General features: G+C 48.1%; 1 protein-coding gene across 2 annotated transcripts in view; it reads right to left on the bottom strand.

Annotated features, from left to right (window-relative positions):
* The window catches only part of TCF7 (transcription factor 7), a 72,098-nt gene extending 56,751 nt beyond the window's left edge, over positions 1-15,347 (bottom strand). Inside the window, exons 1-3 of one of the 2 annotated variants that reach the window (XM_063168682.1) lie at positions 14,860-15,347; positions 14,689-14,755; positions 14,195-14,301 (exon numbers count right to left, since the gene is read on the bottom strand). In XM_063168682.1, the coding sequence (XP_063024752.1) occupies positions 14,195-14,301; positions 14,689-14,755; positions 14,860-15,057 (372 nt within the window). In that variant the 5' untranslated portion in view covers positions 15,058-15,347. Of the gene's footprint in view, positions 1-14,194; positions 14,305-14,688; positions 14,756-14,859 lie in introns of both variants that reach the window. The other variant, XM_063168681.1, reaches the window with a different exon arrangement.
* Between the last annotated feature and the right edge of the window lie 1,147 nt (positions 15,348-16,494).

Below are 16,494 nucleotides of genomic sequence, written 5' to 3'. Positions count from 1 at the left end.
CTGGCTCTGCCCCAGGATGGTCTTTGTGGTGACTCCTCAGACACAACAAGGGTCTCACTCATATCTGGGAGCTGGCTAGGATGAGCCCTTTTTTATTTGGCTGACGGACATTTCAACCTGAGTACTTGGGTAAGGCAATTACAGAGTGAGTTCAGCCCATGGTTACTGGTGGCAGTGGAATGCCATGTGTCAGGAAATGGCACCGACCATCGCTGATGCTGATTAGCGCTGAGGAGTTAATTGGTGCTACGGAAAGGGTGGTTCAAGGGAGAAGTGCTTGGAAATTAATTTATCCATGCCTGCCACTGTCAAGCAGTTAATGTATGTTCAGATGGGGTAACTGAGTGCAACTTGGGAGTCCATGGCATAGAGGAGATGGTGCATCAGGAGAAAGCAGAGGTGAGATCAGTTGGGTCCCTCAGACTATGAACACTGCGGCTCTACAGCTGCTTGCTCCTTCTCCTTCCTCAAAGTGAGATGGGTGGGCTCTAAAAGTCCAAAAATTATAACACATTCACAAAGTCTTCAGTTGTGCCTTTTTTTTTTTCTTTAAAAATATATACTTGGGAGAAATATTTCCTAACATTGAGAAATTAGGTTAGCTCCTGTGTGCTTTTTATCCAGCATCTAAGCCAGATTCTGCTTCTGCTGGGGTCTGCCATTCTGCCTCTTACAAGGAAAGCCCCAGATACAACTGTTGCCTATTTAAAGTCATCTACAAACCAGTTTAATAAAAGCTGACTGCATCTGCTTCCATGTTATTAGTTCTGCCCCAAAACTCTGTTCCTGGCAACACAATGTTCCACGCTAATGAGCCAAATCTTCCCCTCCCATGGCAGTACTCCTAAACCTCCACACCATTCAGTTCACAAAGTTACCACCCTGTTTTTCCCTCGGGGGAGGGAAGGATTGCAGCTGCAGAGGGGGTTCTTCAAATAATATGAAGGCCAAAGATCTGTGGGAAAATCTGCTCTCAGACAAATAGCACTTGGGGGCATCTGCAGAGAGAACCAGCCCCTCTTTACTTCTGTCTGGGTCCCACGTCCTTCTGGCAGCGGAGTTTTTTATGAACCAGGCTGCCATTAATCCCCTGCCAGTTCCTACACCCTACCATCCTCTGTGGGCAGACAGCACTGAGTGGGAGATAATGCTGCAGGGATGTGGCATCGACTTCAGCTGGATTTTGCGGCCTCTTGGGAGAATTTCGACTCGGGGCAGTTATTTCTCACCCGCACCTGCTGCAAAAAGGAGGAATTTGGTGCAGACCAGGGCAACTTTTCTGAGCTCCTTTTCCAGTGAATTTTTCCCTATTCTTGCCAATTTTCCTCCTGCAGCACTGAGCGTGAGATAAAGAGTGATTCGAGGTTATCACGCTGGAGTGATGCTGCCCAGATTAAAGGGAAATCAGATAACTCATTACCTAACTGAAACTTGCTGCTAGACTTTTAGAGAGAAGAGATAACATCTGAGAGCTGGAGGACTCTGCTGCCCTGGCAGACACCCTGCAGCACCCCAGCTGAGCAGGGGGGGCTGTGCTCTGGCTCTCCTGCCTGGCTGCCTCCGCACCTGGGATGGGGGGATGCCTAAGGATGTGGAGATACCAAGATGCAGGGATGCAGATGCCCAGGGTGGTGAGATGCAGAGATGCCCAGAATGCAAAGATGTCCAGGACACATATTCAGGATGCAGAGACACAGAGATACCCGGGATACAGAGATGCAGAAATGCCTGGGATGCAAAGAAGCGAGACAGAGCCCCAGCCACCACAAACACACGTGGTTTTGGCCTCCCCACATTCACACCTGGAGCCTCCAGTAAGGAAAATTTCAGCTTAGAAGCTGACATGGGTGCAATTGATGGCATTCACATTCTACACATGATGTGCTTGCAAAAGCTGTCTTTGCCCTGTTGTGCTGAGTTTCCTCATGATTGTAAAAGCTGGACTGAACTCATCTGTCCGCCTCCTCTCTTGCTTTCTGCTGTAAACCTTTCTGCACCCCGTGCGACTGCAGCATCGCTGGAAAAGTTTTCATCTGCTTCAGCGTTTGCCTCAAGCCATTAACTGACAAACTGGCAGCAAACTACTGTTAAATGATTTCCTAGAGATTACTGTTTAAGTAAAAAAGGTTCCAAGATAAATAGACTGATTCTTCATGACAAAGAATTTGAATTATGCATCCAGAGGTTTGGTACATGTGTCCAAAAGCTACGCTGTGTGATCCTGGAGGTTGCTCTCATCACCATATTACAAGTGGGTAAATAAATCACATTTGTTCCTGGTTTAATAATGAGGATTTGTGTGTCATGTGTGTTTCAGACAATGTGTTGGACCATGTCATCATTGTTGCAATCCAGCTAATGCCACTCCGTGAAATTATCATTTAGCCTGAGAAGGTTATTTGTTTTTAAAGCAAGATGCCTCATGCCTTAAAGGAGTTGTGGTCCTAGGGCCACCTGCAACTTCCTAAAAGATTATGAAATTGCAATTTGTTTAATATGTTGAAGTAAGTGGTCTAATAAGCAGCACAGCTTACTCTTTTAGGCTAGTTCTCCTCTGATCACTTCTGAAACATCCCCTCTTGCAGCAGCCTGTGTGGGATTTTATGCTTTGTTTCAGTATCGACATTGCCGTGCTCTCCAAGCATCGCTTACACATGAAATGGTAAAGCTGCTAATGCTCCTGGGGGAAACTGAGTCACAGAAAAACAAGTTCCTGTGGGACTGGGAGCTTGGGATAAAACCCTGCTTCCTCTGCCGTGGCTGTGCGCGGCAGTTACAAGACTATCCAGTTCCTCTGCTATAAAACTTGGTAACATGCCTCACTTCTTACCTGATTTTGAGAACATCCTGTGTTAACACATAAACAACTGGTGCTACTCATGTCTGTTTATTTGGCTATTTACACCGTGTGCCACAGCACCTGGTGCTCTCTGGTAAGAGGATCACTCGGCTCCCATATCAAACGAGCAGCTCCTGCCCACGGAAACAGCAACGCGCCCACCCCACAGCCAGGCATTCACCACTGGTTTCAGCAGGAAATCTGGATGAAGAGTGATGCTTTTGGATATGGGAGCTGATCTTTCAGAGATTCACTGCAGCCTGCCTCATCCATCGCTATGCATTTATAAGCAGATCCATGTGCTAGATCTGTACAAACAGCGTATTGCAATTTGAAAACATTCTATTTTGCATGTATATAGCTACATGCACGCAGTTATATACTAGTTCCAGTAAATATCAATAACCAAACAATTATCACTAACATATCACGTAATTTTCTGTACTCTTGAGTCAAGAAATTAAATTTTTGGTACTTGCATTCCAGCACTGTCAGAAGTCCCAGCCAGGAACATTTGGTGCTTTTACCTGAGTTCTGCTCCTAGCAGAAAAACCTGAGCTCACCAAAATAGTAAAAAACTGACGTTGCCAGATATAACCTCATTTTCAGACACCCAATTAATTATGGAAAAGAGAAAAGGGCTTAAGCATGACACCAGCTTCAAGCCAGAAGCATTAAAACTTTTTAGCTTTTACTAAACACCGCTGTCTGCTGCATTGTAAAGAGCAGGATGCCAAAATGAGCCAAAATTTCTCAGCCCTCAGATGGAAAGATATCCTTCAATTACTGATGATTTCACATAGAAATTAAGTCATTTACACTATAAAACTATTGCCTTGTCAAGGTGTTCCCATGTCCCCTAGTCCAGCTGTTCTAGGGAGCTAAATTAGCAACAATAAACCCACTTCCTTAATGTCATTTAACAGCATTTGATTCTTCAGAATTGTTAACAGCCTGCAAGAAATCAACTGACCAAGGTAAAAACAGGACTCCCACCCAGGACAAGGGACAAGAACTGCCCTGCAGTTAAAACAACCTGGAACAACTGCACACCTCCCTGTAAATCCCTTGGAGCTGCAATGCTGCACGAATTCATGTCCTGCCCCACAACAACCAGAGCTACATCTGATTTGAATGAAACTTCAGACTTCATAATTTTCATGCCAACTATTTCAGAAGCAATGTCATTTTCTTCAACACCCTGTTATTTCACTTGCCATCTCCACAGATTCTGCTCCAGTTCCAGAAGCAAATTTATTTTGAGGATACAGACTGTTTCCAAAGTGATTTTAGAAGGGCCACACACTTAAAATCCAGGACAGGCTTAAACCACAGACTTCAGGAACCCTCAAGTGAAGGTGTGCATCCCCAGCACCATCATATTTCTTATAAAAGAAAAATGCAAACAAGAGATCAGGCTGAAGATTCCCGATGTTTTTCAGAAAACGATCCCTATAGTAATGCTTTCAAACAAATAACAAGCGAAAACCGAAACACAACAGCAATAAAACCAAATCTGATGAGCTCTTCAAAAAGATCTCGAGCGATATCAGCTGGCAGGACTCTGTTGTCTGTCCCAGAGCTACGGCAGCTGATCCCAGCCAGGGCTTTGCTGCGAGCACACCGAAGGCAGGAGGCTGCAGCCTTTCATATTCCAGAACAAAAGCCAAGTTCTGATCACTGGGACAAGGAAGAAATTTTTTGTTGTGGATACATTACTGTGTAATTACTGCAGATTTCATTTACTTTCTTTTGAGTGCTACACCAGATACAAAGGCTGTATAGATGTGGCAGCTTCTTGTGTTATTATCTAATGCTCTAGGTTTACATTTTAACAGTTAGTTCCCCAAAATACTGGGGATGTGTGTGTCTGTTGAAGGAAAGAAAACATATATTTCCCTGCTGGGAGACAGGGAAATACAACTGATATTGCCAACCACTGTCAAACTGATAGCAAGGAAAGAGTTTCACATAAAATCTAAAAAGAAAAGAAAAGAGTAATGATGTACCCATTTTCTCAATAAAATCAGGGTTAGAAAAATGGGAATAAGATCAGAAATGAATGCTGCTGGGTAAAGGACTATCCATGGGATGAGATGTAAAATTCCATAAAGCACAAATGTAGCTAATATTCAAAAGTCAAAGCTTTCTGTGGGTGTACACGCATAGAGATGTCAACACAACTATTTCATGATCACCGAAATTGCTACTAGCCTGCATCCTCTCGAAATGGCTATTTTTAGGACCTAGCCTTTCATGTGGTATAATGATGTGGATTTTACAAGAGCATCTATAATATGTTTCATATGGTGTACAGTCCTGGAGAAATTGCTTTGTATGAGAGAAAGTCAAACAAAAAGGTCTGGGCGTTTATTTAATTTTTCTAAAATTTTATTTCTTATTTTATGTTATTACGTCTGGTTTCAATTTTGGGTTATTATGCATACTTAATTTATCTATTTATTTAATTTATCTAAGCACTCCAAGGAATACTCAGCACAGCATGATGCAATCTTGCAAAAAATCACTTGTATTTCTAAATCCATATATTTTTTTGGATGGTGAGATTCCAAATCTGACAGTGCTAGTCCATAAGTTATAGCAAGAAGCCAGAGCTCAAAGGCCAATTTTTAACCTGGGGTTTGGTGGTGTCAGGGGTTGTGCTGTGTCTCCCACTTAGAATCCAAAACCAGCAATTCCTCCTCACTATCCTGACTCCCACACCAGTAATTCCAGGGCAGCAGCACGTAAGGAGAATCACCTCATCAGCCTCTCCATGCTAAGAACAACAAATTTTCATGTGGTAGATCTTACAATGGTTTATTTCCTAAACATGAAAGCAATCTCCGCTGTGCCATATCCTCAACATCAGAATACAAATCTCACATTTCTGATCCTTTCTGAGCATTTTGCTGCAAAGAGCTTCTTCCTGGTGACTCAAAAAGTCTTTTCCCAAGTGCCTTTATAATCACAGCCCCCTTGCACCCAGCCAAACGCCTTTATAACCTTGGGATTTCATATTTTATTTTTGTGTGGGTTCCACCAGAGCAACACCTCAGTTTATGCTCACATAGGCTACTCCTCAGAGCAAACTACAGCAGAAAACAAATTCAACATAGACCAGACAAGCTGAATCACTTTAAAAAAAGAAAAAAAGAAGTCTTATTTTGGTCAGTCTGTGATTACTATGTAGCTCCTCAAGGCAGACATGTACTTTGTGTATTACCGTTCCAGATTTTTCAATGGAACAAAGGAGATACTGTTGAGACTTTTTTTCGCCTATCATTTAATCAAATGCAAAGTTGTTATAACCAGAGGGGAAAAGTGCTCTAGATTCTAGTATCCAGTTTTACTTTGGTTTCAAAAACTTACCACAGCATTGTTGAGTTTATTGTTTTCTTTCACAAAACACTAATTTCGGGACCCCGTGAAACACAATGAAGCAGATTCCTCTCGTGGCAGCTGAGCTGTGTTTGGCACAGAGGTGGTGAATGGGAGAGGAGCAGTGGTTTGAAGCCACTTTGGTGACCTCCTGCTCAGCACCTCCAGCCAGCAGGATGCTCTGGGTGGGGACAGCTGATTTTATCAGGTTCTGCTAACCCTTTTACTGACCAAGTGTCCTACTTTCTCCATGAAGCACTTCACAGAGGGGCTGGTGGTGGAAGAGTTCTTCACTGGGAATGGCCATAAGCAGCATGTTCAGAGAAAGGCAATGGAGCAGACGAAGGGCCGGGAGCACAAACCTGATGAGGAACAGCTGAGGGACATGGGGGGGCTCAGCCTGGAGAAAAGGATGCTCAGGGTGAGCTCCTAAAACCACCTGAAAGGAGGGCACAGCCAGGTGTGAGGGGCTTCAGTCTTTCCTCCCAAGTAAGAGGCAACAGGACGAGGCAATGGCCTCAAGTTGCACCAGGGGGACGTTCAGATTGGATGGCAGGGAAAATTTCTTCACTGAAGAAGCTGACAAGCCCTGGCATAGGCTGTTCAGGGAAGTGGTGGAGTCACTGCTCCTGAAGAGATTTAGAAGATGTGTAGATGTGGTACTTGGGGACATGCTTTAGTGGTAGCCTTGTCAGTGCTGGGTTAAAGACTGGACTCAATGATCTTAGAGGGCTTTTCCAGCACAAATGACTTTGTGATCCTAAATTATAAAGACTCAAAGACAAAAACCAGTGACAGAGCAGTGCTAAGTTGCTCTGTAAGGAGGTATAAAGGTAAGAGCTCTTTGTCCAAGATAACCCACCAAGAAGATCCTGCTGTAACCAAGCCTTAGAGGCACATGGTGCTGCAAACCCTTTCTTTACGAAACAGGCAGTGGGTTTGTGAGCCACCAGCATGTGCTGAACTGGCAGTCTTATGGTGAGAACAAGACCTTGGATGATGTTCACAGAGGGTTTGGTCCAGACTTTGCAGGTTCTCTGGACATTCACCCCATGAAACACACGCACTGCCTGGGGCCTGGACAGAGCTGTGCCCTCTCAGACAGATCACTGGACACGCCAGCAAATAGAACAGGCACCTGGTCTTTACTGATTCAGCTGGATTAAAACTGGAAACTAGGAAGTGAACAACTCTGTATCCTGTATCCAACCCTCTGAGTCACCTGTTTGCCTACCAAACCTTTGTTTCATCCGCCAGACACAGAGACTAATGAGCAAGTATCTTGTTGTAGCCTTTTTTAAAAAAGAGAGATTCCAAGTACAGCAATGAAAGAGCCTAGAGGGGGGAGTCACACATCCCTGCTTGGCACCAGCCTGGGATTTGATCAGGCTGAGAAGCTTTCCCTGCTGCAGTGGCTCTGCAAAGAGTTCAGGAAGCAACTTGTACCTGCTCTCCTATTGCTGTGCCCTCCACCCACCACTGGCAAATGATGAGGTAAGAGCATGTGTACATCAGGCTGGCAGAGATGCTGACACAAGCCCTCTCCTGGCTCCTCGAGCAGTGAGGTGGAATGGCAAAGGCATGGGAAACCAAGGGCCCTGAGCTACCTGGAACAGTGGCTGGTATCCCTGCCCACAGCAGGGGCTTGGGATGTGATGATCATTAAGGTCCCTTCCAACTCAAGCCATTTTGTGTTTCTGTGAAATAAGGAGCAAACAGGAAAGGGAGCTGCAGCAGCTGTGGCAAAAGCCTCGGAGGGGTGGGATAAAGAGAAGCTCCCATGTGGCCATGCCTTCAATAAACAGTTTTGGCACCTAGTCCCTGTTCAAATCAATGGAACAGACAGAGAAAGACAATCTTTGAGGATTTGTTGAGGAAACTGTGGCTTACACTTGGTGCAGGAGATTTTAGTAAGTGAAGAGCAGCACGTGTCTGACTATGGCTCACCCAAACCCCCTCTGCCCAGCACAGCCTCCCTGAGAGAGGAACGATGCTCACAAGTGCTCAGGTCCTTCCTCACCTGCTCTGTGGTGAACTGGCAAGGGGGCTCAAAGGCCAAGCCATGGGAAACAAAGACTAAATTTGGTCTTGATGAATCATGGCCAAAAGGCAGATAAAGAACTGCAGATGTGAAGTTAATGGCACGCTGTAAATGCTTCCTCAGGAGTGTTGATGTTTCTCAGCAGGAGGCTCTGCTCTGCCCATAGCCACCATGCCATGTACACACAGACACACTCAGTCCACACCAGATTGCCGTCTTAGGTGTGCAGCTCACACCAGCCCATATCCCAAAATCCTGCTTCCCTTGCAGATCACGCTGCAGATAGGGAGGGTTCAGCCTGTGATTAGGATCTGGCCCTGTGCAGAAGATCTCTGACAATGGGCAGGGGAGTCACCCCTCGAGCCAGCAAGGGCTGTTTAGTCACAGGAACACACGCCGTGCTACTGGCCTGGGGACCTGGCAGAGCCAATGCAGCACACCCTGCTGCATGGATCAGCCAGGGTTTCACCCCAGTGCAGGAATTTAATGGTACCAATGGAGTCATGGCATGAGAGGGACCACAAGCTGTGAGGCAACACACGGGTGAGCACATTGCAGAGCTCCTCCTGCTCCCCCTTCTCTCAATTACAGCTTTGGGTACCAGACCAGCTCTGCACTTTTCATCCCAGACATGCCATGTGCCACTCAAACCCAAATCACTTTGTTCTTCACAGCTAAAATTTCAAAACCACTAATCATTAACATGGATGAGCTTCGGGAACTCGAGTTGATGTTAAGTTTTTGCTTTTCTCCTCAGATTCTCAACCAGTCAAGCCCATAAAATTTCTCACACAGCAATGGTTGGAAGTTTGCAGGAACAGTGCCTTTACCATACATATCTCATAGCAACTCCCTGCCAACAAAGCATCCCATGCCTGGGAAGCCAGCTCCAGGGTAGCCTGTGAAGGAATCCCAGTGGGAGACCAGATATTGTTGAACTGTCTGGATCACGTGCACACTTATTCATATGCACAGATTTACATAAAACTTGCTTTTGTTTCCCTGTGACATTTTGCTTTCTCTTTTTTTCATTCCAAACAATTTTAAAAATAAGGTTTATTGGACCACACACATCCAGTGCTGTATCATGTCGCTGCTTCTTAAGCAGAACTCTCTAATTTATTTCAAAGGGAAGTTCTGCTTCAAAATTGAGGGTGTGATATGAACTCAGAAATTAACACAAGAATTTTCCTTGGGGGAAACCAAGACTGAATCAGACATGCAATAAATGACCTCGTAAGCCCTGTGCCTTGGTACATCCACATATCCAAAACTGTGCTTTAACACAAAACATTATTTTCAATATTGTCTTATTTCAAGCTAGGTAGAAGAGCTGAAAGACGTGGATTTGCTTTGGTCAGGAGGGAACAAATCATTCACCTGTCTGTCTGCCAGGAGGTCCATCAGCAGCACTCCTAAACGCTGTGTGCCGGGAACGTAACAATTCCTGGGGACAGGGAACCCTCCTGGAGAGGTGTGAGCCCTGCTGCCAGGGAACCTGGCTGGGAGGCTGCTCTCCCAGAGCAGCAGGCACGGCTGGGAACACACAGAGCTCCTGCTGGCTCCCAGCTGCCTCCCTCCCTCCACACACCACATCTGCAGGGGGATGCAGCCGCCCTCTCCCCATGGCACGGAGACTCCGGGGAGCTTTCCCACTGGTTTCAACAAGATCAGAACCCAACACAGGAAAAAGCAACACTAAACTATTGCCCTGACAGTGCAAGTCAGGACAGAGAGGCAGAGGAACAGCTGAGCTGCAGATTTCCTTCCGCCAGCTGCTGCGGGGGCCACAGTGTCCTCCTGCAGAGGGATGGGGCAGCCCTGGGGAGGGGATGCAGCAGAAGCAGTCGAGTCCTGAGCCCCAGCTGCTGCTGCTGCTGCTGCTTCAGCTTCTGTCCAGTGAAGAGCAGCCCCAGACTGCAGCTCCATGCTTTTCTGACCTCGTGTTAGGCATTTGGGCCCTGTGGCCCCAGGCCAGCAGTAACTGCACTTTGATCTTGCCCTGCCCAAGGGGACATTTCATACCCTCTGAACAAGCCCAAGGAGCCCAGCAGACCACAGGGACCAGGCTCTGAAAAGCCACATTATTGTGAGCTCTGCTGTCTTATTTGGGGACTTCAGCTGTGCAGAGCTTGGGGAGGTACCCCAACTCTTCTGCTCCCATGTAAGCTCTGGTTTGACAACTTTGTAATTAAGAAAATGAGGTAGTGTCTGTTTTCCAAAGAAAAAGAAGCTCTTGAACTTCTGTTTCTCAGACAGAAAGTCCAGCGCCTCAGCTTAACATGCAGAATATTTTCATCCTGCCTTTACACTCCTCACACACTCACCACACACATCTGAAGTACACAGAAAATGTGAGGAGCTCCCCTGAAATCTCTCCCATCAATAGGAGCAGGGAGACCTCGTGCCCTATATACAGGGCAGTATGGCTCATTCCCCTATTTTATAAACCTATTTACGAAAAGAACTTAAAGGAACTTACAAGAGCTCCTTTTACCATTTAACTACCACACAGTACAAGATATAACAATGTTCAGAAAACCCCCTCAGGTCTAAACTCAATTATATAACTGTAGCAAGAAAAATATTTTAATCTGATCAAAGTGTTAACATGTTTGACCATGTCTGACCTCTAATGTTTGTAACCACCTAAAAGGCTGCTGTTCTTACTAAGGATGTACCTTAATTTGATTTAAAGTCATTTGTACTATTTAAAAAAAGGATATAGTTTTATGATTTTATATTTAATTTAGAAAAGCAGTTCCTCAACTTGTTCATATTCTTTGGAAGTTTCTTGCAGATTTTTAACCCGTAAGTATTATATATTTCACTCAGGGAAAAGCTGGACCTTGCACAAGATGGGATAAAGTGGAGCCTTGAACGACCACACACACAACACCTGAGAGCCAGGTGAGAGATGGCTCTCCTGGGGCCTTGCAGAGGATTTCAGATGCACACACAGGCTGTGCCAAGATGCTCTTAACCACCCTTGACTGCCTGTGCCCTCCCCAGCCTGGCAGCTCCCCCAACAAGGGACCCTGGGCTCAGCCCTCTGCCTGGTCCTCAGCTCCAAAGCACGTTCACCCTGCCCACGCCCCCAGCAACAGCTCCACTGCCAGTCCAGGAAAGCCGTGCCTGCCCAAACCAGCAGCTCTCCAGCTGAATCATCCCACACTGGCATGTGCCACCTTCAGCCCAGGAGGGCCACCCTGCTGCGGGCAGCTCCTGCCAACCCTCTGCTGCTGGCACTCCAGGCTGAGGGCAGCTCCCCAGCATCTTCAGAGCACGTCAATAACGTGGCTGGGTGTGCTTTGGTAAAAAGAGGCAATTTTGGCTGGGAGATGTGGGGACCTGAGCAGGATGCTCGGGTGAGCAGCGTAACAGTTAGTGGCTACAAACACCTAGAGGGAAACAAAGCAAAAGTGGTGCTGCTGACAAAATCAGAGAGAAAATAGGAGAGAGGAGAGCAGCACCCCGCCACTGCTGGTAGCAACACACCCAGCCAGGCAGGCGCTGGACCCCGTCCAGAGCCACTCACAGCTCCCCCACAGGGCTCGTGGGGAGCCCACCGAAAAAAATGTGGTTTTACAGAGCGTTGCAGGGCAGGGGTTCAGCCCAGCCTCAGAGCCAGCTGCTCTGTGTATTTCAGGGAGTTAGACTCTGTTTTCAATCAGGTAAATTACTGTTTTCAGTGTAAAGCCCTGACAGTTTGCCAAAGTACTCCTGGTTTAATTTTTTAATTGATTTTTTTTTTTAAGATTCTAAAATTAATCCTACTTGCAAACAACTGTTTCCAGGAAGCCTCATTAACCAAAATACAATCTCCACTATCAAGTGCATGCATGATTGTGATACCTAATCCTATTCACTCACACAACCCTCCTCCCTGACTCGTGCTAAAGTGTTAATTAAACACACTTTTATGGATGGTTAAGTATCTGCAATCTTCGGTCACAGATCTGACCTCCTCGATTATTGGAAGCAGCCACCAGATTATAGCCCACACTTTATATAATGTACACAGCAGCAATAAATCTATATGAGAGCAATCCATAATTTACCATTATAATCTTTGCCCAGTCAATAGAAATGTAAGACAAAATTGCCCAGAGTAATATATTGAAATAGTTATTGTAGTAAGTTGAAAAAAACGCAAGACCAGCCTTCTTCATGAAGAAGAAATCTTCCCCTGTCTGCCAGGTTTTTAACTGAAAACATCAAATCAGCTCTTCATAAACCATGGCAGGATCCAAACTGGCCTAAAGGAAGCTGTTTGAGGCACTGGATGATTTTGATGGCCCTCAAGGGGATGGGATCATGCCTTCTCTGCCACATGTATCTTCTCCCCTTCCAGTTCTGCACAGTTCATTTGCTCCTGTCGGCTGCTCTGACAGCAACCACTCGGATTTTACTCTGTTATCAAGGGAAAAGGTGATTCCTAAACCACAATCTACTCTATAGCCTAGCTGCTGATAAATAGGCTATTGCACTTTGCTGCCCATCTAGGAAGAGTTTAAGATTAAAAGAAATATTCCACCATAGCAAAAAGATGCTGGACTGATGGAACTCTGGACTTACCCAAATTCTATCTCAGGGAGCAAATTAAGTGTGTTTACATAAGACAAATTTAAAAACATTTAAAGTTTATCAGGAAGAGAACAGCTTAATATTTTGGGGAATGAGGGGGACACCTGGTACCTGGATAAGGTGGGAAGCACCAGAAGAAATGCTTATTTGGGTAACAACAACATAAGCGTGCCCTGCCCTGCAAACACATCTTCTCTTGCTGTAAACTGAAGGAAGACTTAAAAATTTAGGGATAGATCCTTGATGTCTGCAAACTTCAGCAAAGTTCCAGCAGTCTGCAGCAAGGAAAAGTGAATCTCCTAGGAAAAGCTGTGTGGGGCCCAGGCAGGCTCATGCAGGGACCTGTCTCCTGCTACCCAGGCCAGCCGGGTCAGGCGTGAGGGTACGGCACCGACTTCCACAAATAATTCTAAGTTTGATACTCCACAATCCATCCATTTTCCATAACACCAGTTTGACATCCTACCCCTCTTGCGAGCAAATGACCGGAATTAAGGACACGTTTACATACTCTTTTAAACTTTATCCCTTTAAAGGTTAAAACCTGAAACTGAAATAAACCAGATTATGTTCTGTCCTCAGTTTCTGACGGCTAATGGGGAGCAATGTCTGAAACAAACGCAGCAGTGCTGGCTCCCAGGAGTGACACCAGCACTGACTGTCTGCTGCAATGTCAGGACATTATTTTCTTAAGGTCTGATCGAGAGGGTGGTGGGAAAAGACAGCTTTTGTAAAGAAGACTTTAGTTTAATCATTCAGATGGCAAAACTTAGAAACATGAGAACGTACAGAATTACTAAAGCTGATTTAAACTGAGAGGGAAAAACTTTCCAGGAGAAAGATGGGAATAGTCCTCCAGCAGCACAAAGCCTTTTCCTGAAAACCTCTATTGCCATTTTAGAAGCACAAGATCCATTTTCTGGGCCAGCATCCACAAAAGAGCCCTAACACACAAGCTCAGCTGCGGGACATATCCCTGAACACAACCACAAAGACCAGGAGCTGCTCCCTCCAAAGCCCACGACCCAGAAAAAGGAATGTACACTCTTCCATGAGATATTAGGAGTTGACTGCTGGAAGAGTAAAGCCAAACCTAGAGGATGAGCAGACTGGAAAAGCAGCTCCTCCAGCAAACTCAGAGCGAAGCAGGCGCTTCCTGCCGAGCATCTCTCCCCATTCCCACTGCTTTTCCTTTTGGCTTGGACAGAACAATGTCCAGCTATTTCAGAAACTGGGCTCCAATTTGTCAGGCAAAAAGCATGAGTAGGTGCCTGCACAATACCTGCAACATACTTCAGCAGTGAAAGAGGCCACAAGACTTCTCCATACGGAGAGGAGGAACTCACCAGAGGTGACATAGATCCATTGGGCAGATACGGATCTGAGAGCATCAGGAAAGGGTAACCAGAATAGGCAGATCCTTTATACATCCCTGGGTCCTGATGTTTCATACCTGCTGAAATCAATGTTCCCTGTTAAAATTTGTCTTATGACAGGTGACTCCTCCACCTGTCAGGGGTCCCCAAAGAGGTCACAGCATGTTGTGGGCATCTTTTTGTCCCATACTCCTGAGAGAAGGTGATGGGGAGTGCCAGGGTCCCCCACGGGTGCAGACTCTCACAGTGGGGACACTGGGGAGCCTCGGTGCTGCCAGGAGTAGCTTTCCCGCTGGGGGCTGTGCTGACCAGGTTAGCATCCCTGACTCCCAGGGGTGTCAGGCGCTGGGCTGGGGAACCGGGGGACCACGCACCAGACAAGGCGCACTGGGGAAAACCAGCAGGAACCGGGAACGGGGAGAGGGGGACACACAGAGAAACACGCGGAGGTTGCCGTGACTAACCATCATCCATGTGGTCCGGGAGCTTCTCCTGGTACACCCTCTGCGGATCCTGCACTCGCCGGAGGGCCTGCACGGGGAGGAGAGAGAGGGGCAGCGCGGGGGCGTGGGGCGGGGGCCGCGCGGGGCGGGGGGCGCGGGGCCGCCGTGCGGGGCCGCTCCGGCCCGGCTCACCTCGGCATCGGCGGCGGCCGCGGCCGGGCTGCCGCTGCCCTCCGACTCGTTCACCAGCGAGGACTTGAGGTCGGCCAGGTCGCGCTCGGTGAAGGCGTTCTCGGGGATCTTCTCCTCCTGCTCGCCCTCGTCCTTGAAGGCCAGCATCTCGTCCGTGGCGCCCAGGTCGTCCCCGCCGCCGCTGCCCAGCTGCGGCATTTTCCTCCCGCCGCTCCCTCCCCGCCGCGCAGCAACTTTCCCGGCGAGTATTGTTCTCCCGGATCAAGCCCTTCGCAATTAGTATTTTTTTTTCTCTCCCTCAATTATTTTTTTTCCTCCTCTTAAAAAAAAAAATTAAAAATAAAAACTAGCTCCCTCTCCAATTTTTCTCTTTAAAGCTTTCTCCTCCTTTCCCTTAACTTTTAAACTTTTTTCCTCCTTTAATTTTGTTCCCCCTTTCCAAATTCCCTTTAAATCTCTCCTGAAAAAAACAAAACAAAACAAAACAAACCAAACCAAAACAAAACTACAATTGCTTTTCCCTCGTCACTCTTTTCTTTCCTCCCCCCCGTTCCCTCCCCGCTCGGGCGGCCCGCGGGGGGCTCGGCAGGCTGCGGGCGGGCAGGCGTCGCGGGATGCCGGGCTCCACGGGCCCCCCCGAGCCGCCGCCGCCCCCCCGCCCTCCGAGCCCCGGCAAGTTTGGCTGGAGCAGCGGGCGCCGGCGGCTGGCGGAGCACGGAGCGCCCGGTCCGACTGCGAGCGCGGCGGCGCGGCGGGCGAGCGCTGCGACATCAAAGCGGCCGCCGGGTGATTGGCAGCGCCGGGGCGGGGCCGGGGGCGGGCGCACACGGGGACACACGGACACACGGACGCGCAGACACACGGCGAGAGGCGCGCACACGCGGGCGGGCACACGGGGACACACGCGGGCACGCTCGCTGGCACGCACGCTGCCGCGCCAAGTCGCTGCGTTAAAGGCGCGGCCGGCCCGACGCAGCGCTGCGGCGGGGGGATCCCCATCCCGGCCCAGGGGGGCTGCGGGGGTGCGGGGTGGGCAGCACCGGGGGCCTGGTGCAGCCCCGGGTGTGTGTGTGCGCACGTCTGTGACACACACGCACCTCTGCCCGCACGTCTGCACACGCACCTGTGCCTACCGGTGTGCACACACGGACGTGCCTGCACGCACATCTGAGCACACACGCACACGGCCCGTGCACATCTGTGCCCATCCACATCCCTGCACACGCACATCTGCACACTCATCTGCACAAGCTCTGCTGCAGCCACTCCTGCGTGCCCACGGCTGAACATGCACCTGCACCAGTCAGTGCTGCCTCACACACGGCTGCAGGCAGACACCTCACACGCATCCACATTTATGTGTGTGCACACATAAGCACGTGTCGGGGTCTGCACGGCCCACACAGGTCCCCACAGGGGTATGTGTACAGCTGCACACACACCCGTGCACACACACAGCACACACAGCTGCACATCTGGCACACACGAACACTCACACAGAGGCAGAGGGATCCACACACAGCCCCAGGTACACCAGCGCAAAAGAACATGTAACATGAAAAAGAACATGTAACTGCACACATCAGCACACACGCAGCTGCACATCTGGCACTCACAGGCATCTGTACACACACA

This window comes from Melospiza melodia, chromosome 14, assembly GCF_035770615.1.
Source record: "Melospiza melodia melodia isolate bMelMel2 chromosome 14, bMelMel2.pri, whole genome shotgun sequence".
Taxonomy (NCBI): Eukaryota; Metazoa; Chordata; class Aves; order Passeriformes; family Passerellidae; genus Melospiza; species Melospiza melodia.
The sequence above is the reverse complement of the archived record's forward strand: the minus strand, read 5'-3'. Positions and strand labels throughout refer to the sequence as shown.